At 39.7% G+C, this 26,157-nt stretch overlaps 2 protein-coding genes across 4 annotated transcripts; one reads left to right on the top strand and one right to left on the bottom strand.

The window, feature by feature from the left end:
* Positions 1-215: 215 nt before the first annotated feature.
* Positions 216-23,114, bottom strand: mei1 (meiotic double-stranded break formation protein 1). 3 transcript variants are annotated; one of them, XM_088357647.1, is made up of 35 exons: positions 23,051-23,114; positions 22,284-22,452; positions 18,609-18,749; positions 15,759-15,919; positions 15,405-15,528; positions 15,295-15,345; positions 14,661-14,734; positions 14,174-14,279; positions 12,787-12,996; positions 11,840-12,003; positions 11,296-11,410; positions 10,723-10,842; positions 10,503-10,602; positions 9,765-9,899; positions 9,372-9,486; positions 9,159-9,250; positions 8,915-9,062; positions 8,698-8,809; positions 8,382-8,442; positions 7,997-8,094; positions 7,315-7,495; positions 6,959-7,109; positions 6,694-6,879; positions 6,516-6,599; positions 6,071-6,254; positions 5,807-5,911; positions 5,521-5,631; positions 4,955-5,127; positions 4,641-4,725; positions 3,947-4,131; positions 3,356-3,437; positions 2,751-2,857; positions 2,520-2,651; positions 929-1,044; positions 216-490 (listed from the first exon to the last, which is right to left on the bottom strand). In XM_088357647.1, exons 4-35 carry the CDS (start codon positions 15,900-15,902, stop codon positions 421-423), a joined length of 3,921 nt encoding a protein of 1,306 aa, XP_088213773.1. In that variant the 5' UTR covers positions 15,903-15,919; positions 18,609-18,749; positions 22,284-22,452; positions 23,051-23,114; the 3' UTR covers positions 216-420. The 3 variants fall into 3 exon arrangements, 2 of the variants coding, with proteins under 2 accessions (XP_088213773.1, XP_088213774.1); XR_015853347.1 differs by lacking the exons at positions 216-490; positions 929-1,044; positions 2,520-2,651 and having other exon boundaries at positions 2,783-2,857; positions 3,356-3,468; XM_088357648.1 differs by lacking the exons at positions 216-490; positions 929-1,044; positions 2,520-2,651; ... (1 more) ...; positions 3,356-3,437; positions 4,641-4,725 and having other exon boundaries at positions 3,980-4,131.
* Positions 16,730-26,138, top strand: LOC148384337 (ankyrin repeat and fibronectin type-III domain-containing protein 1). The gene is made up of 19 exons (XM_088357649.1): positions 16,730-17,049; positions 18,221-18,547; positions 18,627-18,918; positions 19,006-19,206; positions 19,695-19,808; positions 19,878-19,975; positions 20,041-20,131; positions 20,461-20,568; positions 20,627-20,726; positions 20,999-21,128; positions 21,724-21,843; positions 22,026-22,132; positions 22,323-22,437; positions 23,339-23,505; positions 23,752-23,929; positions 24,078-24,240; positions 24,318-24,484; positions 24,643-24,847; positions 24,913-26,138. Exons 2-19 carry the CDS (start codon positions 18,386-18,388, stop codon positions 25,584-25,586), a joined length of 3,192 nt encoding a protein of 1,063 aa, XP_088213775.1. The 5' UTR covers positions 16,730-17,049; positions 18,221-18,385; the 3' UTR covers positions 25,587-26,138.
* Positions 26,139-26,157: the final 19 nt, after the last annotated feature.

The following is a 26,157-nucleotide window of genomic DNA, read 5'->3' as shown; positions in this document are numbered from 1 at the left end:
CCCCCATTGGTTCCCATTTCATTTCTAGTACATGGTAAAATAATTAAGCACATAATTAACTATAATAGCGTTGCAAACAGCTTGCCTGATGGGTTTCATTTAAGAGATTGGCGCTTCTGTAAAGTAATTGTCTTTTTCTCCTTACACTCTTAGCAACAATAAAAACAGACATTTCATTCATAACAGTTTCAGAGAATGCCAGTAATAAACAGCTCTTACTTTCATTTTGGGAACGTGATGACTAACATGTCTGTTTAATTCAACTTTCTTTTAACAATCTCCAAAATGTACTTTGTAATAAACAAATAGACACCCTAGTTATTATTTTTTTTGGTCCAAACGCAATTGGAGCATGTGGCTTGAGAACTGAATTCACCTCGCCATAGAAAAATAATGATGGACAAATGCTTTCCAAATGTGTCACTTTTCTAAAGCGCTTTCACTGTTCACTGTGAAGTCAGACAAACAGATGGACACACAACCAAAACGTCTGGAAAAAAAAAAAGTGTTAAGGGAGAATAAAGTGGTAGAGTACTGCTGTGTAGCTTTGACAGATGGGAGCTTGTTTTGAAGTCTTTTATAGTATTGTAGACCCAAAATTACGGCACAAGCTCCATCTTCTGAAAATGTTCCAGTGAGGAGAGTCTTGAATCAAACGTTCCTTTCAGCAGACATACTCGACTAAATTATGGAACATTTTCCATCTGGTCTGTGTGTGATAAAGACAAGAGTCTACACAAAAGATTACGTGAGTCTACAATACTGAAAAACAATAATTACGTATGCTGGCCACACACTTTCAAAGAACCTATGAGGTAAAACTACGGTAGCACTTGGTTGAATAAAATCAATAAAAGTGCCCACAGCAAGACAATATTTGCTGGATGTGACTTGTAATTCACATGTGTGCGTGCATAATTTAGGATACAAGATGTTGCAGGGCAAACTCTCAAAGGGCGGCAGTGAGTCCAAGGCCTCGATCACACTCCTTACTCTCTGCTTGTGTTCCTCTGCGAGTGGAGGCTGAAGGACACCACTCTCTATCTGAATAAGAGAATGGAGATAAGCAATTTGATTGAAAGTAAATGACAAGTGCTTAGAGAGAATAATTACAGTATAACAAGATATGTATTGATGGCAAAGAATAGAGTGGGATGTGAAATTATTTGACCGGCATGACGAAAGTCACGCAAAGGAAGATTACAGAAGTTAATTGCATTTTTTTTTTAATTGTAAAAAAAAAAGAAAAAGAGGATAAGCGGTTTATAAAATGGATTGAGTAGGACCAGAGCAAGTGGCTTGACAAGCACATGGGCTGTCTCAAGGAGCTTGAGTCGGCTAATTTTCAAAGGCGTGTTAAGATATTTCCGATGCATGTTTTAATTACCCGTTAAGTGCCACTACCCAATCACTGTGCAGCAGATGGAAATAAAGAGTGACTCTTAGTGTGTCGTAGTTGACACATATTAGCATTATATAAACATAATAAACTCCATTATATAAATAAGATTGAACTAAAAAAAATATATTTCCCTTGAAAAGAAAAGTTTGGACACTTCTGAAATAAGGTATTCACACTTTGGTGCCTATGAATAAAGTCGAAATCACGCACTTGCGAGTATGCACGCACACACTCAGGTATGCTTATGAACTCAAGGACAGGAGGTAAAATATGACTATTGCACCAGTTATCTGGAAGTGCAGGTAAGTTCCTCACGAAATGAGATTTCACTAGAAAATACTGGCAGACAACTGTGCGTGAGATTGGGTGGGAGCAGAGGTGACGACAAGAGCAAAACTTATATCAAGAGGAGAGCGTGTCGCACTGAAAGCTGTCTCGTCATGCAAATGAGTTCACCTAGTCGCTGATTTCCAGACACACACGCTCCGGCAGAAGCCGTCATTCTGTCGCTCCACCTGTTCTGAGCTACTCGGCATTAAGATCCATTTGTGTTCGGTACAATACACGTCTGAGACCTTAATAATAAAATGTTTCCTCTGTAGATAAATAAAGCAATTCCAACGAGGAGCTTTCACTCCATTGGCTTTTAGTTTGACTATCATCGCGGTTTGATCAATTATTTAGCGACAATTTTAAAACATTTCTGGTTGTGCTTGGAAGCTGTTATGTGCAACATCTTCATTGCAGTAATGTTCATTGTTCAATAATTCAGAATATTGAGAAAGAAACATGATAAAAGATTTGCGGGGATGCTGGTGTGGCGAGTAAATAAACGTGGATGTGAATAATAGAGACGGAATAACGGACGGTCCAAAAAATTATGGTAATTTTATTCAAACATTACAGAGCTTTGTTTTTAAAGTGCAATAATGAATGTTTCATTAGTGCAGGCAGTGCAAGAATTTGTCTGTTTTTGACCTTCAATTTGATTTAAATTAAAGCCCTCACTCCACCTCAAAATGAAATGTTATGGAGAAAACAATGAGGGTGACTTTGGTCTTAGTTTTGAGTCCATCAATGTGTATTTGTATAGTTTGCACTACATGGATATGGATACCTGGGTGAGGAGTAGCCTGAGGGCTTGTGATGCTTCTTGGCCGAGCTTCTTAACCCCTGTCTTCTCCACTGCATCCATCACCTTGAGCAGGTCAGGCTCCCACTGTACCACCAGATTGCCGTGCCGAATAAACTACACAGAAACACACATACTCGGCATATTTCAACACGAAGGAAAAAGAAATGTAGTGATTAGAAGAAATGAAGGTGTGGGCTGTGTGTAACATCTCACAAGTGCGATGACCCTGAGAACGGCTGGGTGCAGGAGGAAGCTCTCGTCCGAGCTACGCAGGCAGTAAAGGAGGAATCCACTCCATGGCTGACAAACCTCATAATTGGCTAAAACACAACACATGAATAACTCCAGAATAAAAGTTAAGCATTTTTTGATCATTTAATAGTAAATGAGTGTATGTAAATATGTTTACTTTGCTTTTAAATATTATGAAGGGGTGACAGAGCCTTTAACTTTTTATAACGCGACATCATCTCCCGAATATTAAAATCACGCCTTAATGAATTTACAAAACTTTTTGTGGTAGTGATGGGTGGAAACGTTTAAATATTGATGTTTGGCAAAACGTTCCTGCCCTATTTTGTGTTTATTGCTGCTTTTGTCAGCTTTGATTTACGAGCAGGAAGAAGACGTCATGAAAGCAGCTTACATTAAGACTGTCTTTTCTTTCCTAATGGTCTGAAAAATATTTCTATGCGGTCTCTCTCTCTGACTGCAAAAATGGAAGTCAACTGTCTGGGGGTAGACTAAATAGGGACGAGTACAATATAGTGAAAGGGCAGCGCTGACACGAGATATTATTTTATGAATACAAATGATACCAGTCTGAGGGCTCTTCCTCTGAAGGAAGCCAAGCACGGAACTTAGGCAGTTGACTGAAGCTCTCAGCAGCAGCTCATTTTTCTGAAGTGGGCAAGTCGAGAAGTCGTTATACCTCTCGGGAGAAGAAGAATTATGTTACACAATAAAAAAAAAAAAAAAACATCTTGATGCCTGACGAAAACATGAATACTATATTTAAATATTGCTATCTGACATAATCAGAAATAAAAAGCATAATGGAAGCCTAAACAGAGCACCGAGATGAATGTTTTCTTCTGAAGTACTCAAGTAGGCCAGGCAGATATAATCAAAGTACTCAGGAGCAAGAAGAGTAGGAAGGGATGAGAGAAATGAGGATAGAGGTAAAGTAGAGGACAAGAAGGTGAATAGAAGAAGTGATTTTTTTTTTTTTTTTGTCCTTCTACCAAACTAGGGCAAAGCAATGGAGCATTTCTCAGTTGCACCAGTATTGGAGAGAGCGAGACTGAAAGATTTACAACCTGTGATACGCAACAAAAATAAACAGTAAAGTATTCAGACAGGCATACAAATTATACGCTATACTCAATCTCCCGCTGAGGTCATACAACCTGTAAAATAAGTCCGCTGAGAGCAATTAAGAGGCACTCAGCCCCTCGGGAGCCAAGAGGGAATAATGCGCCATCTTCAGGTTCCAGGGGGGCGTGGCCAACTAAGCCTGGGGAAGTGGTCACACACACCAATGCGGAGGTCAAGTCAACATCGAGTAAGGCCTGCAGCAATCTCAAGTAGCTGACTGGAAAAGAAAAAAAAAGGAGGAAAAGGAAAATAAAATGTGAATGGCTGGGGGGAAGAAAAGATTACAAGGAGCTTTTAAAATATATGAATCAGTTGTGACTCTTTTGTGTCTTTGTTGATGTTGTTCCATAACATCTTTAACAACAATTATGAAAACAAGTAATTGCTTGATTCTTTTGCAAACTTGTTTAAGATTCACTCGACTCGACCGATAGACAGGCAGGGAAAATTGAAAAGATAAAATTGGAGAGTAAATTTTGCTGAGGTTCTTTCAGACACAACAGCATATTCTGAACAGTAATTGATTTTGATGTGAGGCCATTTTGAAAGAAAATAAGATAATTGCAGTTTGGCTAATTGTTTTGTACCAGGGTGAAATAACACAAAGGGAAACAACAAAAATCGAAGCAGCATTACCCCGAATTTGAAAGATGCAGTCTTTAAAAATGGCCATTTTGCTCACATACTTTTCTTTTTTTTTTTTTTTTTAGTTTTTGGATTTGTTACCCAGCAAGAGAGTATCTGTATTCCTTTTCTGAATGAGTATTCGCTGCACTGCAGTGTCCAGGCTCCAACTGAGGCTTTTGTGAACCTTAAATAAATGGAGAGAGACAGAAAAAAAAAAAAGTGTGGAGTAACTGGCTTGGTTTGCAATAAGAGTCCATTTTATCCTCGGCTCCAAGGAAGCTGTGAGGTGACAGCAAAATGCGTTGAACACAGCAGCCGTCCAGTTTTGTCTTCGGAGTTGAAGCTGTGTGTGTCTTGCCCTTGATTCAGAGAATTGGCGGCCAGACATAGTGATGAGGAGCAACAACGTGTACCTGGATGGAGTGCTCGTGCTGCAAAGTGATGAGGGAGGATAGGAGGAGATGACTGCAGCACAGCAGGCCTGAGGAAGGAGCAGCTGAAGAGAAGACGGATGGCGCAGAGGATGAGGAGAGGATTATCTGAAGCTGCTCTATCACTCCACAGTTGGAGAGTAGCATGGAGACAGCTGGGGAGGAGAAGGTGCCGCATCGTGTGTCAGCATGTGCGTGTGTGGTTGCCCGTCACAGGCCTGTCACTTTTTGTGTGACTTTAATCATCCCCTCCAAAAAAAAAAAACACCCACACGAAGCTTGTAAAACCAACACATAACTTGTGACCAATATAGAACTAAAATTTTGATTTAAATACATTTTTCTAATACTTTATTTTGGCTTGGTCAAGCCCATTTTTTTTTTGGTCCAAGTGGGCTTTTCTATACTATTTATAAACCTGAGTCTTGAAAAAATTGCTCAATTAATTCATGAATGAATCCATCAGGGGTTCCTATTGAATTGTAAATTTTTGTTGATGTTTTATTTTTTTTTGGGAGAATAAATTGAAGAAAGAGAGCGTGTCAAACCTTTGCTAGTGCAGTGTGGAGGAGAGAGACTCAAGCAGCAGTACAGGTAGCTCAAGGCAGGCAGCAGACTCTCGGTGTTGGACTGATGCAGTCTACCTGCAATATTACTCACTTACACACACACACGCTAAATCAGGTCTGCTGGTTCTGCTCCCCACATCATCAGATGATATGAAGACCTCACTCATACAGAACAGCGGTCAAAAAGTTCATTTAAAAATGACAAGTTGGATGATGTGTGATAAGAAAATAGTGTGACCTTCCAGCAGAGCTGTTTTAACCTCACCGTGGTAGAACAGCTTGAAGTCAACTTCGTCCGTCTCGCTGCAGGGTAGGGAAGGAGGGGCGCGAGTTACGCAAAGCAGCCTGAGCAACAGTGGGAGCGAGTTAACTGCAAGAGGAACAGGGGGAGAAAAAGAAAATACTGTATTTTTAGTATGTTACAAAAGGCTTGTACATTTGAAAGCAAAGAGATTTTAATTGATAGAGAAATCATATTTTTTTATCTTTACCGTGTGGTTATTTATGTGCAATGATTTAAAAAACACACCTTCTTCAACATGTTTCTGTCCTTGTACATGGCTCTCCACACTGAGTTTCTGCAACGCCTGGAGCAGAGCAGGCTTCAGACTGGTACACAAGTCAGCTTCAAAGTCACTTTGACCATCCAAGAGAGTCATCAGAACTGACATTGCTCGCTCTGCAAGTGAGGCCTCCCTTGTGCAAACTATGTCCTACATGGTAAGACAAAAAAAAAACTGGAACAGAATATGCAACTTGATCTTCCCTTTATCTTGCCAATGTTGTTTGACCTTGACCAATCAGCTCCAATGATTGAATAGCATCTCAACTTTTCGAGCACAATGGCATCATTGTTACAAAATGACACTCCTAAACACCAGTTTACTATTTCCAAAAGTCATCAATCCTCTCTCAGTTTTATACCGAACTTCTATCTCCAAAATATTTCTGGACCGTGTGTATCTTTATCTCACCAGGAGAAGCAGGATGACAGATGGGTATTTCTTTAACACAGACAGTAGCTCCACAATCTCTGCGGCAGGTTGCTGTTCTTCTGTCTGCACAAAAAAAAACCCAAAAAAAAAACACTTAGATGAGTTTAAGAAGCTAGAATGGATATAATTCGGAGGGAATAAACCAAATGCTCTTCACCACAGCCAAGTCTGAATCTGTGGACGGTGTTTGTCTGGTCAACCAAAATTCCAAGACCAGGGCCCCATATTTGTTTTTAAGCAGCGGATGGCCACAAATGAAGTGGAGGACGGCAGGATGGTGGATGTAAAGGGATGAGAAATTTTGACAGGAGGAGAGGGCCTTGTCGATACACACCAAAGGAGCCTAGAATGAAAAAAAAAGACCTATGTGTGTATAAATAAATAAACTATATTGCGATATGGTGTATTATTAACTTAGCTACCCCATCAAGTGTGGTGCTTCCATCCTGTGTCATCGCTAGCAGGTAAAGCGAAGACTGCAGGACCAAGGTAGGCAAGGTGCCGCTACCTTCCTCTTGCACTGAATGCAAGAGCCACACGACACTGGAAAACACGATCTGGTCCGGGAGGAGCCTAGTTCATACGTGCAATGCAAAGCAGAAGATACATAAAGGTCAACCTTAGGGGAGCAGAACGCTGAGTAAACATTCAGAACTGATCCAAAAAAAAAAAAATAAAGAGGAAAGAAATTCACATGATTAGCTTTTTTTTCTTCTATCAACATTACAATTCCACGAGAGTGTCTGGTGCCTGATCTTTGTTTCTAATCTGTGTGTACCTGTCGCCTTGGTGAAGAGCGAGGTGGAGTATAATCACCAGACAGTATTGAGTGGCTCTCGGGCCTTTATAATCACACAGTTGGAGCCCCGGGGACTCGCGCAGCAGAGTCGGCCAGTCTGAGAGCCGACAGGACAGAGAGGAAAGATTGTATTGCAGGAGTGTTTCTATTTCGTCTGCATCTGGGAGGGGGGGGAGGAAACCCGTGAGAATAGAAAAGCATTGGAATCAAGGCGAGAAGTATGCACAAACTTTAAGTTCCTCATAAAGTTAAGATTTTTTTTTTTACTTCGTTGAAAATTTAATAAAGGCAATAAAAACATGTTATGTAAAAAAGGGGAGGCCACTGAAATATGGAATCTAAAAGAGAATAGCAGAGGCTGTAATAAAGACCTGGAAATTAAGAGTTGGAAATTAAAAAAATAAAATAAAATAAGTTATGACGAAATTGCAGAAAACAACTATATAAGGGCATTTGTTTAAATGTCTAAAAAATTTATCAAGCCTCTAAAATGAGAAATGAAAAGTGACTCAGAATAATAAAAACAGAACGCGAGCGAAATAATCGAGAAACAAATTATGGAAAGGTGATTGATCAAGATATTGACAAAGAAATAAAGGCTCACAAACTAAATCAGGGAACAGCAACGTGGCTTGCACGCTGCATTTTTGTATCTGCTTACCCTGCTGGGAGGCGCCAGAAGCAGAGACCGACTGGGAGAGCAAACACACACTGAGTTTCTGCAGGAAATCACAGCAAGCTGCGTTCAAATGTGTGTTTCTGAAAAAAATATGCAAGTATGGAAATGTTGGAGAGTGCAGTAAATACGATTCAGCAAAGAATGATGCAGAAGAAAACATTGTTCAGTTGACTGGATTTTAAACCGCAAAAACAAATAGACATAAAAAGGTGTATAGAATCAAAAACAGGGATGTAGTCAATGTTTTCCAACAGAGAGAAGGATCAACTTTCTGAGACACGGTTGTTTAGCTTACAAAGACACATTCACACACAAATCCATCTTGCTGTTTGCGTGTATCCTCTTGGGTTATCCAGTTACAGTGTACCTGTTTGCTGCACAGAAAATCCCTTTGTGCTCCAAAGCCAGCTTGTAGAAACCAGAGGATGCTGAAAGGAGGAAAAAGGAGGAAACAGTAAGTCGGGTGAAGACAGACAAGCAGAATTTGACAAAGCAAATAACGAAAGATTTTTTTTTTTTTTTTAAAAAGGCTGTTTTACAATTTAGCTATGTTTACGTGGACAGAATTTCTTCAATCCGGTCAGAGTTTGAATTAAAATTCTTAATTAAAATTATGATCAAATGCACCGTTTTTGTAGGCAAGTCTGAAAAAAGAAAAAAAAAATCGTAAATATTTTACTCACCCAACTTATTTGCAAAGGCTGGCATGACAGATGGAAGAAGGGTGAATTGCCAAGACAAGACTGAGTAGAAAATCTCTAATATCTGAGGATTGGGTGCATATTCACACACCCTCTACACACACAAATCAAAATGAAAGTACTTGACAGGATTGATTGTGATGCAGTAGGGAAGAGGAGATGATGGAACAGATGTTTGCAACTTGGCGCTGACACTCACAATGACGGTGGGTATCCAGACGGAGTCACAATACTGCAGCAGGCATTGGCATAGAGACACGACCGAGTCAGGTCCATGGCTCTCCTTCGACGGAGCTGTGAAAGCGTTCTCCTTTAAAACGGGATCCGATGCACACTCCTCAGCCAATCTAGCGTAAACAGATAAACGTCATTACTCCATCAGTTTTGATGATTCTACCTCGATATAGAACTTAATGTACGTGTATTGAAACCTCATGGCTGACCTGCAAGCAGTCTGAAAACAGAGCAGGGACTGGAGTAGATATTTTTCTGACCAAGATTCCAGGCTGTTGTGCTCTGACTTCTTCAGACTCACCTGTTGATGATAATGATTGAAAAACTAAAGGATCAATCGAGACATGACAATTGATCAGAAGGGTGACTCGTGCATATTTTCTATTTTTGTTTTTAAAGATATTGCATGTGAGTATACTCACTCGACTTCGCTGATCACTCGAGGCAGGTATGGGAAGCTCCGCGAATCTGTTTGTGATGGCCCTCAAAATTCCTTGTAACGCCTCGTATTGGACTGGGATGGACTGGTGGTTCAATCTGGAAAGGTTTTAACCAACGGTTGAATATAAATATTGAATACAAAGTGATTCCTTTTTTTTTTTGGACGTGAGCAGGCTCATATTGTGTAGTAGTCTGTAAACAAGTTGTATCAAGGATGAGCTGTGTGTTTGTTGGACTAACCATTATTTTTAGCAAACTGTTTTTCAAACTATAATGGATCCAATTTTACGTCACCAATCCTGAAGGTTATTGTGAAGAGCTTTTGCAAGCGTCCTTGAGGTTATCATTTGTGTGCCTGTCATTCTTGTTTGTACCTAAAAAGGGCGGAGGAGGCGCTGGCAGCTTGTATGGCCACTCTCAAGCACGGAGACGAAAGTCCACAAAGCACAGCTTCGGAAACTGCCACAAATGCTGGAGGACTGAGGAAGAGGCGCACATTTGTGGGCTGCCTGCACACAATTAACAATTTGCAAATTCTCAACAATACACAAAACACAGAGATGGGTATTACATAATAAATAGGGCCATTATTGACATTCCAAATATTGACGTTTTTTTTCACTGTTACATTATGCAGCAACAAAACTATTGTCCGACCGATGCCGCAATAGTGGTCTGCCTTTCAACTTTTGCGTACACAAACACACAGTCACACAAACTGTATACTCATCCCTGTCCTAACCTAGCCTTAATTTAAAACGACTTTAACGAGCTTTTAAAACTGTGATGAGCCCTGACGCGACTGGGACATGTACGATACTTTTGCTTGTTCAGCCTTTTCTGCTTTACACTATGTCACACAACGTAAAGGACAACTTTCTTTAAGAGATCTTTTTGTAATTTGTGAGCGAGAAATTGGAATCATCCAATTAAAATTCTATCAGTCTTGCAAAAATGTCAGTGTGCTGATATACAGCCAGCTGACAGTTCTTTTTAATCTAATTAAATTTCCTAGTGCAAATTATAGAGTGCTCAAAATACTTTCAAATGTGATCTTTTTATCCATCACGGGTGTATTAGAGTTATTTTAAAACTATTTTTTGCAGTCCCACCTTTCCAGTATTTTGGTGAGGAGGAAAAGTCCTTGCTTCAGCACATCCACGTTGGTCAGCTGCATTGCCTGCTTCAGACTGCGCACCAGGGATTCAATACCTAAAATCAAAAAAATCTGTTCAATGCCAGGGCACAGCATCTAATGAAATGTAGAATAAAATAAAAAAATATGTCACAGCTACCAAACAATAGCAGTATTATAACTTGAAACGTCCTCACCATAAACTGAGTGACACTGGGAGAAGAATTGTGGGTCTTCAATAAGTAACACCAAACAGTTGTAGGCAGACCACAGCAGCACCTCACTATTTGTATCAGCCAGGCGGTCAAAGAGAAACTCTTTAAGAGGGAGGAAGAACAATTCTGAGGGACAAAATAAATACCAATCTCTCACACAGAGAACGATTAATTCAACACTAGGGAAGAGAATGAGTAGAGACGCTTTCAATGGCCAGTTGGGTGTGTTCACTCCCAAAACGACGCAAACGCCCCTTTTCTAACTACTAAAATACCAAATGAAAGAAAACTCATAAAATTAGACTTTGCTTTCCAGGACATTTCCGCTGGGCACAGAAATAGGAACTAATAACAACAGAAATGAACCACTTAGATTGCTAACAAAAAAAAAACCCAGATGTGTTCACACCCACAACGGCGCAAACTGCCTTCTTTTAAAATGCACAAGCTTGCACGGGTCCACAAATACAGCAAAACCAGGTCCAGCCCACATACACTAGACTCGCACTGGAAACAAAAACAAAGCCCCAAGAGTATCTGGTCTATGTACCTTACCTGGTATGTCAGCTTCGATAAAAGGACCACTGTACTGAGTGGGAGAATGAACGAGAATAGATGCGATACACTTTGCACTGGTCGCCCGCAATATATTATCACCACTCAACAGTAACTGCAAATAGAGAACAGGCTCTGTTAGAAATCAACAAGCACATCAAGACACATGGCTCACAAAAGGTTTGCATGAGATGAAGTAGAAATGACTTAGTTATATCTGTGTCAAAGTCTGATCTTACTTTTTTTTTTTTTTTATCTCTCATGTTAATGTTAGTAGGTTTGCTAATATTTGTTTTAAGGATTGCTTGGATTTCCAGGTAGATAATTAAATTTGTTGTACGAATAATACAACAAGTCTGTTCTGCTATGTGATCCAACACAAGATATGCTAAAGCAACATTGATTTCCCAGACGTGAAGCAAAAATATTTATCCAGAGCTGAACCCCTTGATTCCCTTTGCAAAGACACATTAATCCAGGATTAGCCAATCTCAATATCCAAATACAAGTTGAGGTCATGCAGGCAGGATGTTTGGACAGAGACCTTTTTCAGGATGAGAGGGAGATGGCAGTGGTCCGGAGTCTGTTGCTCTTGGTTTGGACTGCTGGAAATGATGTTGCCATTCTGGCTGCACATGAACTGATCACCGGCGTTGCTCATAAGAACCGAAACAGCCTCTCCCCACTGAACTAAAATCCACAATAGAGCTATGAAATAGAAAGTATGGTGTGAAAACACTTCATGACATCTATGAAAGTTGATCTATTATGGAAAAACAGTCTCTGTACAGCAACATGTTACCCTAACAATTTTGGCTGAGGATGATAAAATATCGAACAAATACAATATGCTGATATATGAATAAAATATAGTGGTTTAATATACACTGTTGTGTTGAGGTCATCATAAAAATAGAGCACATTAAAAGTTTATATAAAGCCCACAAGTCTCATGAGGAGGGTTAAATACTAGCAACTGAGTGAATGAGTGCTGTGGGGTGTATATAATATAGGCTAATCTTCATTTAAATAAATGTCAAGGTATAATAATCAAAGTAAATTTCCACACAAATCCTGAAAACTCATTAAGTATTAGATTATTAAAATGGAATCACAATTTGTCATCCTATAAAAATGTAACAAATGAAATTCTGTTTTGACGTGTGAATAAAATAAGAAGGAGAAAATGTTCTTCTGGAACGATCTCAAATATACAATCATGAAAATCATCCTTTTCTAACTCCTGAATGATACCATTGTCAAACTGGCCATGACCGTAGACTTAGCGCATTAGCGACTGCGGCTAGCATATTCTAAGCTCGAAGGTATAATAGAATAAATCTTTATGAGGATACTAGTCATTTGGATTTTTTTTCTTTTTTATAAATTTAAGTCCATATAACTTACAACGATCTGAAATTATAATGACTGTCGCTTTCTTATCCATCAAATGAATGTGATCTCTCCATCCACACAATGTTTTTTGCTCACCAATGCAATTGTTGATGAGCTGAGGGCAAGTGGCATTGACAAAAGTCTGTCGCAACAGGATACAGACTCTCTCCCGAATGGTGACCGGTAGTGACTGAGCTGTTGAGCCTCCGGAGCTCCCCAACAACTTGAGCCAAACGTACACAACTGAAGCCTTCACCTCTTCATCCGGATACAGCAAAATCGAGCAGAGTCGCTCAAGTAAGGGCACTGGAGAGGGGGGCATAGATATGAGTAAATATGTTGGGCTATAAATTGCACACGTAAATAGCCAAAGAATTGCAACAGTGGCTAGAATCGTTCGGGGAATACCGTAATCGGTCATATAAATTGGGAAAACGATGAAAGAAAAAGTCGGTAAGTAGCCCTGTGCTGTCTACCTTCTAAAATCGATAAGGTTTAGTTAGGTTCAAGCACCACATCCATTTTTTTTTGCGACATAGCATTAACACTAACAACATAACTTCTTTCCAGGAAAACGAAGGTTTTCTTGTTGAAGCGATTTAATGATTAGCCATATCCCTGATTTATAGAATGTACATTGCTAACAGTCAGCTAAAAGCCTGAGTTCAAATAAACAAGGCTGAGGTGCAGAAAAAAAAGAGGTTTGTACGTCCATAAAGCTCAAGTAATACCACATAAATCATAGCAATAAGTTGTAGAAAGAGCAGCTGGCAGAAGGAAATGCAGGAGGATAAAGTGTTTAACTCCGTGGCAGTGATTGCGGCGGAAAATAGGAGGAGAGATTCGACCGAGGGAAGCCGTCGACTAAGTAGGCGAGTTGAGCGAAAGCCAGGCTGCTCCGTGAAGCAGATCAAGAGCCAAGCGAGGGCTTCCGGACATGTTTGATTAAACCAACCAATATGCGGCAGCCGAAATGAGATTCAGAGGGAAGAGTTGGAAGCTCAAAGAACATTAGGAGAAAATAGACAGAGGTGCCAGAGGTTGTGCTGCTGTTTGCCGAGAGATACAATAATTCCAAAACAGATGTTTTTTGGAGGCAATCAATTTTTTTGGAATGACCTTCCCGCTTGCTCTGTGTTAAATGATTTGAACTGTGTTTACAAATCAGAGTAAGATATGAATTGGATCGGTGGAAAGGTGGACGGCAAGAGCGATAGTGCGACTTCTTCTGCGTTCATGTTGTCAGTGCGGGGTTGTTGTCGTTAGTGATAACAACCCCGCTGAGATGTGTTGAGTGACAGGCCGCAGAGAGACAAGTCAATACGGGCAGCCCGCATCTCGCATCAGCATGGGGCGCCTCGCTACGATTTGCTTCCAAGTGAAGCTTGTAAAACCCGCCGAGATGCTCCATCAGGGTGAAAACATTGCACAGAAACAAGGCAAGAAGTCAAATATTTTTCTTTTTTGATCTTAGCAAGCTCACCATATTGAGTCACCAGGATGAGGGCCACACTGGGGAGTGTTTCTATTAAGCTCCCTAAGAAGTTGAACACTGGCAAGAAGCTCTTCACGTTCAGCTGGTCGATCACCTAGAGCGGCAATATAAACCATAAAACCACATAACACGGCAAGAAATCGATATAAAGATAGACATGGTCTGAGTAGTCAAATCAATACCAAGTTTTGAACAACTTATTATCGGTGTGTCATCAGAAAATAATACTGCCTCATTTTCCAGGAACCTGCATTCTGTCTGTTTCTAATCATGCAAATTTCCGAAGAGATGAGTTTTGTATTTCTCTCATCAACTTTTCCACCAGCTATATTTTTTCCCTCCCCCAAAAGGTTACACAGAACGGCGAGATATGCATGAGTTGTGTTTACTAAACAATTGTACGAGTTGGTTGCAAAAGTGGCATGTGTACATAAGGAGATTTTCCCCACTCTAAATCTAAACGTGGCTTTCTTACCTGTTTGTTTATTTGATCCAAAATGTAATGTAGCGGCAGCTCACTCTGCAGCTCCACTAGCAACAGAACTAGAACTGAACAAGATGTACACACAATCAATTATGCTAGCATAGCAAGTCATTTAAGTAAATAATGTGTTCCTTATTTTCCACTATGTGTTATTATGGTGTACTGAATTTACAATTACTACCGTATTTTCCGGACTATAAGGCGCACCGGACTATAAGGCGCACCATTGACGCATCATGTCAGATTTTTAATCCAAATCAAATCATTCTCCATTTCATCTTTTTTATTTCAACTTCAGATGCAACAAATTACTTTATAATCACCAAATAATGATCCAGAGTCTTTTTGATTCATGATTCATAGTCTTCAGCGGGCCACTTATGATTGATTTCATGACACAATGCTTCGGGCCAGTTTAAATTTAGGAATTTGGTCCATATATGAGGCGCACGGGACTATAAGGCGCACTGTCAGCTTTTGAGAAAATTTTAGGTTTTTAGTTGCACCTTATAGTCTGGAAAATACGGTACTCTCATACTAATAAAAGCTGATTTAGACAATGATAATCATGAAGAAAACCTATTAAACAGCTATGTAAAAACGCTTGATCATATTTACTCTTTACCTTGATCCACTTTTTCCAGAGTGGCTGAGTCCACCATAGAGTGAAGCATCCCTGTGGATAGAAGCATGATGCTAGGTTTGATTTAACCTCTGTGCAGTGATATTGCTTACCCAGTAGAGAGTCGATAAAATGTATGGAGACTTGGTGGTCTTGCTGGAGCAATTGTCTCAGAGCCCCAGGAGAACACTTCAACAACCCACTGACAGCGGACAAAGCATAAGCCTTCCTGACCGACTGTGGAAAAACAGAGCAAGGAATGGAGAAGTCAAATATCACAAAGCGGTTGGGATGAATTATCACCGATACAAATAGTCAGAAAAAGATTTGTTTCATAGCGAGGAGAGGAACATTTATTTTCAAAATTTATGGTGAGTTTTATTGAAGTTTATAGCATTACAACAGATTGTTGCTAAATCTTGTCACAATGCTATTTTTCAAAAACAACTAAATCAAATATTACTCACGGAAATCTCATCACTTTCCAGCATTTCTATCACGCAAGCCATGCAGAGAAGCAGCCCCCCTCCATCTGCAGGCCCCAGGCGCCCACTCCATCTTGGGTCATGCCTGAAGTGAATCTTGTCATATATTATCTCCTTGCTTGCCATTTTGGTGCTATCACATTCTAAATCACATACAGAAACAAAACACGAAAATAATTGTTGCAATTTCAGCAGGGCACTTTTTTATACTTAAAATATTCAAAAACATTACCTTTCTATAACAGCAGCGAAATTCCTGTATAATAATGCTAATGCTAGTTTGCTAACACTTAGAAGGCAACAGGCTACTGATTTTTGAACCTGAAACTTTATTTATATGAAGATTAGTGACAAAAACTGTACATGTAAATACCAATTGAAATATTTTAAAAGTATTTTTATAGGGCCATCCCACAAAGACTAAAAATATATAACAAGTAGTGTAAATAGTTTATGAGACTGAAATACAAGAACTTCACATTCTCTTGTAAATATTGGAATAGCCACTAATGTGTAATTAAAAATAATACCAACTCCATTATTTCAGAAGATGAATTGGAACAATCAAGCTTATTATGGTAGTAATTAGGTTCTTGAAAATAAAGTCTAATTTTTGTTGTTGTTGTGAAAGCTTCTTTCCATCATGAGAAAAATATGCAACTTCTCTGAATGCATTGTTATTGTGCAGAAAGTGTCAGCAGATAATGCGGGAATATTTCAAAACTCTATATGAGACTATATTTATTATGCTTGAACAGAGTAGATGCATCAGCCTGTGGCTATGGTGATAAAAATATGTTATGAGGCCAACAAAGCACGCAGCCATCATGCAAACAAATGTGCAAAGTTACGTGGAATTGATGTGAGCCACTTCCTGTTGCGCAACACGTCTTTCATCTCTTTCCAGCCACCCTCAATACATTTTGTCACGTAAACCCTGCATTTTTTTTGGGGTGCCTTGTTTCCACCGACGATTGATTGTATTTTTTAACATCAATATTTCCGATTCAAATTGCTAATGATAAATAATGACACAATCTGACGTTTAACACAGAGTAGCTGACATCAAGTGAGTCGGAGGAGGGCCAGCCGGCCCATCGGAGAGGAGGGTCATAGGAGTGAGCTGTCACCACTGAAATGCATCAGGTGCATCTCACCCACAGAGCGGGAAAGTACTGAATTCACCTCAGTGGATTATATCTGATCTAAAGATGATTATTACTAAAAAAAGGATCACACTGAAAGAGCAATTTGGAATATAAATGATGAGAAGGTAAGTGTGGCAATTAAATATTTTGTTCAATTTCAATTATTAATTGTTTTCTTTTTTTCTCTCTCTCTTTTGAAAGTTTATATTATTTTCCTAAATGTGCCTTGATTTTGATTCACCTAGTTCACAAAAAAAGGAACACAATGAAAAACACCCTGCTTGTGTTATGTGTGAACAGGAAACAATCTAATGACAATCAATATGATAAATCATCAAGTTCACTTTACATGATTAATGTCCTCAAATTTCATTCAGATATTCTTTCATTCATTCATTCTTACATGACATAAAATAATACATGAATTATAAAGATGAAAAACAGCCCATGCAACATGTAAGCCACAGCTAAAACGGAAAAGATACAAACGTCTGTCACCACTTGCTGAGACACAACGGACCTTCACATGCAAAACCACAAAAGCCTCATGATACATATTTGTCATGAGTCATTGCTCTTTTCTTTTTCGAAGTAGACAGGCTGCGATACTGAAGCACAATATGCTTCCATCTTTTTTTCCCCAGATGCTTTTGCCTTCACTTATCTGTAATGCCTCAAAGCTATTCCCCCCGCTCTCACTTGCCTCATCAGCACTTTCAAGCTGATGTCATGCATAATAAATAAACGGAGGTAATTATACCAATAACACTGGTTGTTGTTATCGCCCTTTGCTGTCACATGCCCACATACTGGGGGTTGCTGGTACTGTCCATCGTGGGGGCATCATGGGGGCGAGAACCTTTATGTTGTGTCCTCGGATGAGATTTTATACAAGAGAAACAAACTCAAATTAATTAATTAAACTCATATAAATGACAAGCATGACTATGACTGAAAAAACTAAACGCTAACTAGCGTAGTGTAATTATTCAAAACAATGTTTATGTTCTATTCATGATGTATTTTATCTCTCAAAATATATATATATATTTTTTAGATTAGAATATTCCTACAATATGTACCTGACTGAATTTGATTGAGGACTTCTTTATACGCAATACGGTTGACTTGAGCTCGATGCGGTCGTTCACTTTGTGAGCTAATGTGATTTTGGGTGAAATTGATTTTTTGATTGATGATCCCGAGGCTGACTGTATATTCTCATTTGTATTCTTCCTCTTTTTATTTCTTTTCCACGCAATTACCTTTCCTTGCACTTTTGTTGTTCTCCCTAAGATTCTTTTTCTCACTTGTACTCACTTCTTCAACTTGTCTCCCCCCTCACGTTCTTTAACGGGGGTCCTGACAACACCATTCTCAACTATGAACTAAAAATTGATCTGTCGCTCAGCCATCTTCCCACATTCTATCTTTCTGTTCCCCTTCTCCTCCTCTTTTGTCATGTCTGTATCCATGAGGAACCCACCCCATCGCCGGCGCTCTTTGGGTCCCGTCTCACCCAAACGGATCTATAGAAACCTGTCGGTCCGGTTAAGGGGAGGAGAATCATCTGTCGACGAGCAACCTGACGCACCTAAGAGCCTTGGAAAATCTGCTGATGTGGTACGATTTATTCTATGGCCATTGTTCAAAAACTTTTCGCCTTACCTCGTCACCTACATACCTCACCATCTTCCATTAGTACACGACCTTGTGGGATGCGGTGGAGAACGAAGACACATTGGCAGTACAAAGTCTTCTGTCCCGAATCCACAATAGCTATGGAGGCGGAGGAGGTGGTGGTGGAGGAGGAGGGGGAGGAATCCTGTGGGAGAGAGGAGAAAAGAAAGACAGAGACTGGGTGAAAGAACGGGAGAGGGGGGTGAACAGAGTGAGCGAACAGGGCCTTGTTCCTCTGGATGTGGCCGCCCTGACCCATAATTCACCTCTGCTCCACGTTCTGGTAAAGGCTGGAGCTAGGCAGAACCCCACTTGTAAGTTCATGATTTAAAACCTTCATGGCGAAATCCAAAACTAGCAACAAATGAAAAAGAATCTGTACTTGATGTTCTCCTTGCTAGTATGCAGACCAGAAGAATGGGCAATTAAGCTTGATGATCTCGTGACGTTGGCGAAAGAGAAGGTGGATGAGAGGAAGGAGGAGTTATTGAAGAAGGCTGGAGCAGGAGCTCATGCACAGGCTGATGTCCACAGACAAGTCAGACTCTGGAGCCTCAGATTGCAACTTTACTGCCGCATGAAGGAGAATTTCCACCGCACAGGTCAGTTAGAGCATTTTAGGCATTATTATATATTTTTTTCTTTCATATTATGAAAGTCCTTGGCCAGAATATCAATTTCTAAAATTCAAAATATTTTTTTTTCCCCCTGACTCTAATTAAAAAAATATTCAAGATAGTGAAACCTGATCCAACAGCAGATTTTTTTCTGGAGGCTATTGCTGATGTTACCGTAATAATATTGCGGGTTGTTTAATCATAGCGATCCCCCAATAGACCATTTTATGCAGTGCCAATTAATATTCAGTGCCTTATTTTTGGCTAGAGGTGCTGAGTCTACTTGGCTGGAGTCCATGAAGCTCCCAGTGGTGTGTGTTTTTTTTAAGCTTGAACAATACGTCTTCGACATTTCAACAACAGGGTCAACAATTTAACAAGAACTATTTTAATAAGAACGCCCCGAAGAGAATTACACCATTTTAATACTGCTCATTTAAAACTTGAAATTTTCTTTCAAATATTTGATCCAGAACTGCCACATCCTCCCTCTCAAGTCTCCATTGTGGTGACCAGCACATCTTCTCTATTTGTGGCAATCAAAGAGGTCGAAGGTGACAACGTGGGGCTCATCACCTGCTACAAGGGTAGGGTATTTGAAAAAAGAAAAATAATTAGAATAATAAGAATAATCTGAGATTCTTTTGGCTTCGCAGTGGAATGGAGCACGTCTGCAAGCTTCAAGCGCATCCTTGGCTCAGCCCAAGTTACAGAGACCAAAAATCCCTCCTACACTATCCACGGACTCAATACTGTAAGATATCAAATCTCTATTTGGTAATAATTATGTGTAATAATTTGGAGTTTATTCCAACGCAGGGAGTGCATTATTTTGTCAGAGCGAGCGCCTACAATGTGAAAGGATGGGGCCCGGCTCAGTGTTCCACTCCAGTCAGTGCGGCTCCCTCCAGTAAGTATATTTAACCTTGATGAACATTTTTTAAAAAAAGGCTCAATTCACTATGAGTCTTGATTTAACAGATCAATTCATAGCGGGTAGATTACTGAATTATTTAAAATGCAGAGACTTAAAAGATGTTGCTGTGAGCTTTGTGGCATAGCTGCTGTGAGATTGAATTTATCGTTGGCAATCATTTTCGCCTCCTACTGAGAAAATATGACACGAAGTGATAAATAATTTGGTTAAATCCTCATCTAGCAAAAAGTTACAGTTGATATAAAAAGTCTACACACCCCTGTCCAAAATTCAAATCATGTTGTACTTTTTGTTGCTTATAGGTTGGAGAGAGTGCGATGGTGTGAAGTCCCAATACAGAAACCACGAAGCCCTAGTAAGGAAGCTTCTGGAAGATGCCGGAGAACCTCATAACAGAGGATACTACAAAGGTAAGCTTAACACAATTTAGAAATTGTGCCAGTCACTCCCATCTGTGCTATTTTATAGAGAACCCGATATCCCAAAGTCCCAGCAAGCGTCTCTCGATGTCTCGAGGCATCAAACAACTGTTCCATTCTGCAACCAAGTTTGTTCGTCTCTTGCAGAGGTAATCCAAGAATTTATCAATAATGCAGAGATGAAGAAAAAAAAAAAGTTCTGGTAATACTGAGGAGAGAGTTGAATCAAATATTACATTGAGATTTCTTTGCTGAGTCACTTTGAGTAATAGTACATTCATCAAGACTGGCGGTTGTCATGACGACAGACTCACTAAAGCACAATTGGGGACCTCATGAGGTTCATCAATGCTTCATCAATTGATCAGCCTGTAAAATTTCAGATATAGCCGTCACTTTCTCAATTATTCTCTACTTTTAGGGGCGCGTACTTGGCAACTGTGTTTTACCACAAGGAGAACATCTTGGTGACAGCTGAAGATCAACTCCCACTGGTGGAGTTCCAGTGCTGCTCAACCACTCTCGCTCACAACTTTGTTTGGTTTTCCAAGGTGAACTCACCCGTGAACATATATCAGCCGCAATATTACGACCACAGACACAACTTGATGAGAAATATAAAATAGCTATTCTGTCAGTGAGAAAAAAAAAAAGTAAATCATATTTTGTTATTTTATTTGGATGTTCGGAGATGGAAAACTCCCGCAACCACATTTTAATGTTTATTTTCACCACCCACTCACAAAGTTCCATGGGAATTGGTGTGTGTGTTTTGTGCAAGCATTCAGACTAATTAACAAACAAAACCAACTCACCTTACGAATGTGGAATAATGTTCAGTTTTGATTACACTTTCAGAGAGGGATTAATTTAAATATGTGTTTAATTTTGTGTTGCTAGTGCAGTGCTGTGAAACGGTTTAATTGAGAGCTGTGTAGATTAAGTAATTAAAGACAGATTGCAACCACAAGATGTATTCTTAAATATATGACTGTGTCATGCAAAACCAACCATTGCTCTTTTAACTCCCTCGTACTAATGTTGTGGGCTTGTCAATATACATTCTTTCTTATCAATTATTCAATATGGACGTTATTCAACGCCATGCACAAACTGCAATTTCGGAATGCCATCTATTTCCTACAGTTATCCTGTGCGTGGCAGCAAGTGCCTCGGCTCCAGCAAGCACTCTCCTCGGCTCATTCGTCTGCCTCGTCCCTCCTACAGAGCAGGCACAATATTTTAAAAGCCGTCTCGCAACTGCAGGTGGGAAGTTTAATGGCTAACGCTGTAGAATAAGAAAAATTCAAATAGGTTCATTGCTATTTTAATTGCTTATGAGCACATCTTCTGATTACAGCCTCACTTCACTACCCTTGGCTATTCTCTCTTTCGTGCTAATTAATTCCCAATACGCTCATGTTCGCCGCTCCTTTTTGCTTTTGCAGTCTTCATTGAGGACGATGGACCTTGGCCAAGTGTATTATGAACCACTCAAGGACCGACAGGGCAACATTTTACTTGTGACATTAAAGGAATTCCCAAATGCTAGCAGGTGAGAACATCATTTGGAGATAGCGTAAATGTTGAGGCCCTTTTGTTGAGCTGTATTGTGAAATACGGTGAAGACTATAAAGCTGCATATCGTAGTAATCCTCAGATCATATACTTTTATACTACGAGTTACGCAATCAGGGTGTGGTTACCTTTAATACATTGAAGTTTTTGGTTTTCTTTCATTCAAGCCCTCCTGAGCCTCCACTGCAATGGATGCCTCTGGCTCGCCTGGAGAAAAACCGTAGCAGAGCTCCTTTGCTGCCTGAACCCACCGCTATGGATATGCTGTATGAAGACCTGAGGGTGAGGCTTGTTGGGCTAAAAAAAAGAAAGAAAGAAAGAAAGAAAGAAAGAAAGAAATGAAGAATGTGACAGAGACAGACTAACAATTCCTCCTGTAAATATTCATATTCAGCCTTTGGCTATTCCAAGTTAAAAAAAAAAAAGAGCTATATTTAATTTTTTAAACAGCATTTTCTTTTCATCCCATTTGGCAGGTGCACAGAAATATTCTAACTTGTAGAATTGAGCAATGTTTTCCACAAACTGATTTGGCATGATCCCTCAAGGGGAAATTCAACTCACACACGACTGAAAATTGTTATTGTGTAAACTTAATATAATGATTATGTGTTTTGTCTACAAAATTGGGCCCTCTAATTAAAAAAAGAAGGTTCTACACTTTTTAAGATGCGGTATGGTGACGATGCCTTGCTCAAGGGCACTTAGCAAGAAAATTAGCGTCTCTCCAACGACGGCCATTTTGTCCACTGTGGGACTTAAACTGTTCGCCTGGCTCCAGTTTTATAGATTAGCTAAAAAAGACTAACACTGGAAAAGGGACTATACAAACTCACATAGCTAAAAAAAAAAAAAAAATAAGAGGATTCACATAATCAAATAGCACAATATTTACCTTTGAATGAAAAGTGCACACGAAACTGAACACGTTCTTTCGGTACGTCAATTAACTGTGTCCCTTGACAACATATACATGCGGAACAAAAATAACTTCAATTATGTTTTAACCTACTGGAAATCAAAATATAACTTATTTAACACCATATAATGTCTTTCTTTATTGTTCTTTCCAACTTTATTAAAACTTAAAATAAATGAAGCAATTAAATGAGAGTTGCTTTTGACATTAGCTACAAAACTCTTCTTGAATTCACCCAACAATTTATCTCCATTTTATTCCCAGGGGAAGTTAAACTACCACAGGCACAGCAATCAGGGGGCCAAATCGGGTCTGTATGTGGGCATACTGAAACTATGGAGCTCAGTGGAGCAAATCAGAGTTCTGGTTCCTCAAAGACTGCCCAATTTACTTTGTTACTCAAGGGTCAGACACAATGCCCACGTCACCAGGTAAAACTCATTAAATTATGATTGTGAATTCATCATTTTTTAAATCAATTTTATGATCAAATGCTATCAAGATTATAATAGGCCTAGCTGGTGTTATTGGAGAATCAGGTGTTTGTAAAACGATCCTGCTAAATATGCTCTGGTAATTCATTATCACTAATTTTGTTGATGCATAATTTGTTATCAGACTTAAGGGCCTCTGCAACTTTTCGTTCATTTCATAATAACTTTTTGTGTTTGTAATAGAGAAGAGTGGGCGTGGCTCCAGAGTAATGTTTATGAAACGACCAGTGATGGTGTTCAGAATCTTCTGGGTACCATGGATGACACCTTGGTGGAAAATAACAGTCTGGTGGAGTTTATCAGAGCCCTGAGAGCAGCAGTCTCACATCTTCTAACAAAGCTCAACATCCCCCTCTACAGGGTAAATAACCTATTTATCCATCCATTTTAACCTTTGACCTTTAACATGAGATTGATAGACCCATAGAAGTCACAAGTGATTAATAGAATGTAGTTTGGAGCAAGAGTGTTTTTTTGTAGATACGAGTATGGATTTATGTGTCTGACAGGCTTATCAGTACGGCGTATATACCAGAGAGTTGCTGCAGTTAGGAGACAAAGTGTCCATGCTGCTCCTTCTCCCTCCAAGTGAAGACTTTAGCTCCAGCTACTGGCCTCTATTAGGAACCAAAGAGCCTGGCCTGACCATGCCTCTCCAGATCTTTGAGCTGGGTGGGTTCAAAAGCCAACTTGACGGATTCTTAAGAACTAAAGAGAATTATCTTGTGGCTTTTTTCATCTCTCCCTAGTTCACTTCTGGACGTACGAGCGGGACTTTGTGTCCCAGTATTGCCAGGCCTGGGTGAGGCTGGAGCTGGACACTCACCTGGCTCAGCAGGCCCTGCGAGAGGCACTGGACACTAAGGAAGTGCAAGTGGCTCGTGAACGTCTGAACCATGTTACTGAGCTTACCCGTGTAAGATTTTTTTTTAAAAAGAAAAATATCTAATTGAAGAATTAAACATTAAAGAATTGTCAATAATAATAATAACAGAAAAATATCCAATGTTAAAGAATTGTCAATAATAATAATAATGATAATAATAATCAGCATTTCTTACCTTTTTCTATCAGCGTCTGGATGTGGTATGGCGAGATGCCCGCTGGATCATGGACTGTCTGCAGTGCGTTCGGTCCAAGCAATGGGTGGGAGCGGTGCCACTTGGGTTGGTGATGGGCGGAGACCCGCCGCCATGCCCCGACGCTGAAGAAGAAGATGAAAGATTGACCGCCAGACTGACGTGGCCTTTTCGGTTACAATCAAAAAGGGCCACCACAGGTAAAAAAAAATGGACGTGTAACTAAAAGAACATATTCCTCAAATTTCTTTGTGTTTATTTCCAGAAACTTTAGCCAGCATGGCTCCACCAAATGTTGTCACGGCCGAAGTCTCTTCTGCAGCAGGAAATCTGGTTGCCGTTGAGGTCACGCCGGTTTTAATGGAAGGCGTTGCAAAGGGAGGGTACCCAGTAGACATCAGTCAGGATATGACAAACATCGGCCAATCAGAATTGGGATGTGCAAGCACTTTAATTGAATCCGGACTGGAGTCTCCTGTTGTTGGATCATTGGAAGTCGGGTTTGCAGCTTTGGATTCGCCTGATTCCTTCAATGCGACAGGACTCTTTCCCTCCAGCATCTCTGAGGTCATCCGTCCAATGGAGATGGCGGAGTTGGTGGATATTTTGCCCACGCTGAGTCTTATTGAAGAGGAGACCCCAAGTTGTCCTTCTGCATCATCGGTGATGGATATGATTCAAAGCTTCGGACTGGGGATGGATGATAAGGGGAGCTGTTTTGAGTCAGGGGATTCACATTTGATGGATGCTGAGCAAATCCTGGGTCCAAATAAAAGCACCAGTGTGAAAGACACAACCGTGCCCAGCTCACACACAACAGGATGTAATTTAGAAAGTCTCCCAGAAGATAACATATCTGTGCAGGTTCCCAGTATGGGACTGAAATTTCCAGCGAGGAACCAGGTAGAATGGGATAGACCATTTAACAGCTCCTCCTGATAAAAAAAAAAAAAAAAAAGTCTGCAAGGACCTGAATCATTTATGCAGCTGCAGGTCAGCTGATTTATCACATCAACATTTTCGATCTATCACAGCACATATTAATATTAACATAGAGGAAGAGTGAAAAGTTCATAGGCAATAAAACCTCTTCTAGGGTACACATTAGAAAAATAAGTTATGTTGCCTTCATGCACAATTTCTCCTAATTGCACCATTTTACTGTTTCATCCAAAATAAAAACACAAAATATTAGAAGGAAACAAATCCAGAATGCAAATCTTGGCTTACTTGACACTCAAAACTTGAGTGATGCAACCCTTTACTGTCAAATGATGACATTAGAAACAAATTATGTTTTCTAAAATGTATTTACTCATACTGTATAAACATTTTTGGAAATGTTTTGAAATGTGAGTGTGATATATGTAACGTCTTGCCAACCATAATTTTCTTTTGCACATTATTGAGCTTTAATGATTGTTTGCTATGTTATTTTCCTTACAACCGCTCCTTTCAGAGGTCATGGAATAAATTAATAGTTTAATTATATTGTTATTTTATTGGTGAT

The sequence above is a fragment of the Syngnathus floridae genome, chromosome 17, assembly GCF_059516105.1.
Source record: "Syngnathus floridae isolate MCC-2025c chromosome 17, RoL_Sflo_1.0, whole genome shotgun sequence".
Lineage (NCBI taxonomy): Eukaryota > Metazoa > Chordata > Actinopteri > Syngnathiformes > Syngnathidae > Syngnathus > Syngnathus floridae.
This window is presented reverse-complemented; position numbering and strand designations above follow the sequence as displayed.

Excerpts from the sequence above, each read along its gene's own strand:
- mei1 (XM_088357647.1), bottom strand. The coding sequence starts at position 15,902 with ATGGCAAGCAAGGAGATAATATATGACAAGATTCACTTCAGGCATGAC. Across the intron at positions 6,880-6,958 it reads GAAGCACCACACTTGATGGG|GCTCCTTTGGTGTGTATCGA; the intron begins GTAGCTAAGTTA and ends TTTTCATTCTAG. Across the intron at positions 1,045-2,519 it reads TCAGGCTACTCCTCACCCAG|ATAGAGAGTGGTGTCCTTCA; the intron begins GTATCCATATCC and ends TCTCTTATTCAG.
- LOC148384337 (XM_088357649.1), top strand. The coding sequence starts at position 18,386 with ATGTCTGTATCCATGAGGAACCCACCCCATCGCCGGCGCTCTTTGGGT. Across the intron at positions 20,132-20,460 it reads AGTCAGTGCGGCTCCCTCCA|GTTGGAGAGAGTGCGATGGT; the intron begins GTAAGTATATTT and ends TGTTGCTTATAG. Across the intron at positions 23,506-23,751 it reads CACAATGCCCACGTCACCAG|AGAAGAGTGGGCGTGGCTCC; the intron begins GTAAAACTCATT and ends TGTTTGTAATAG.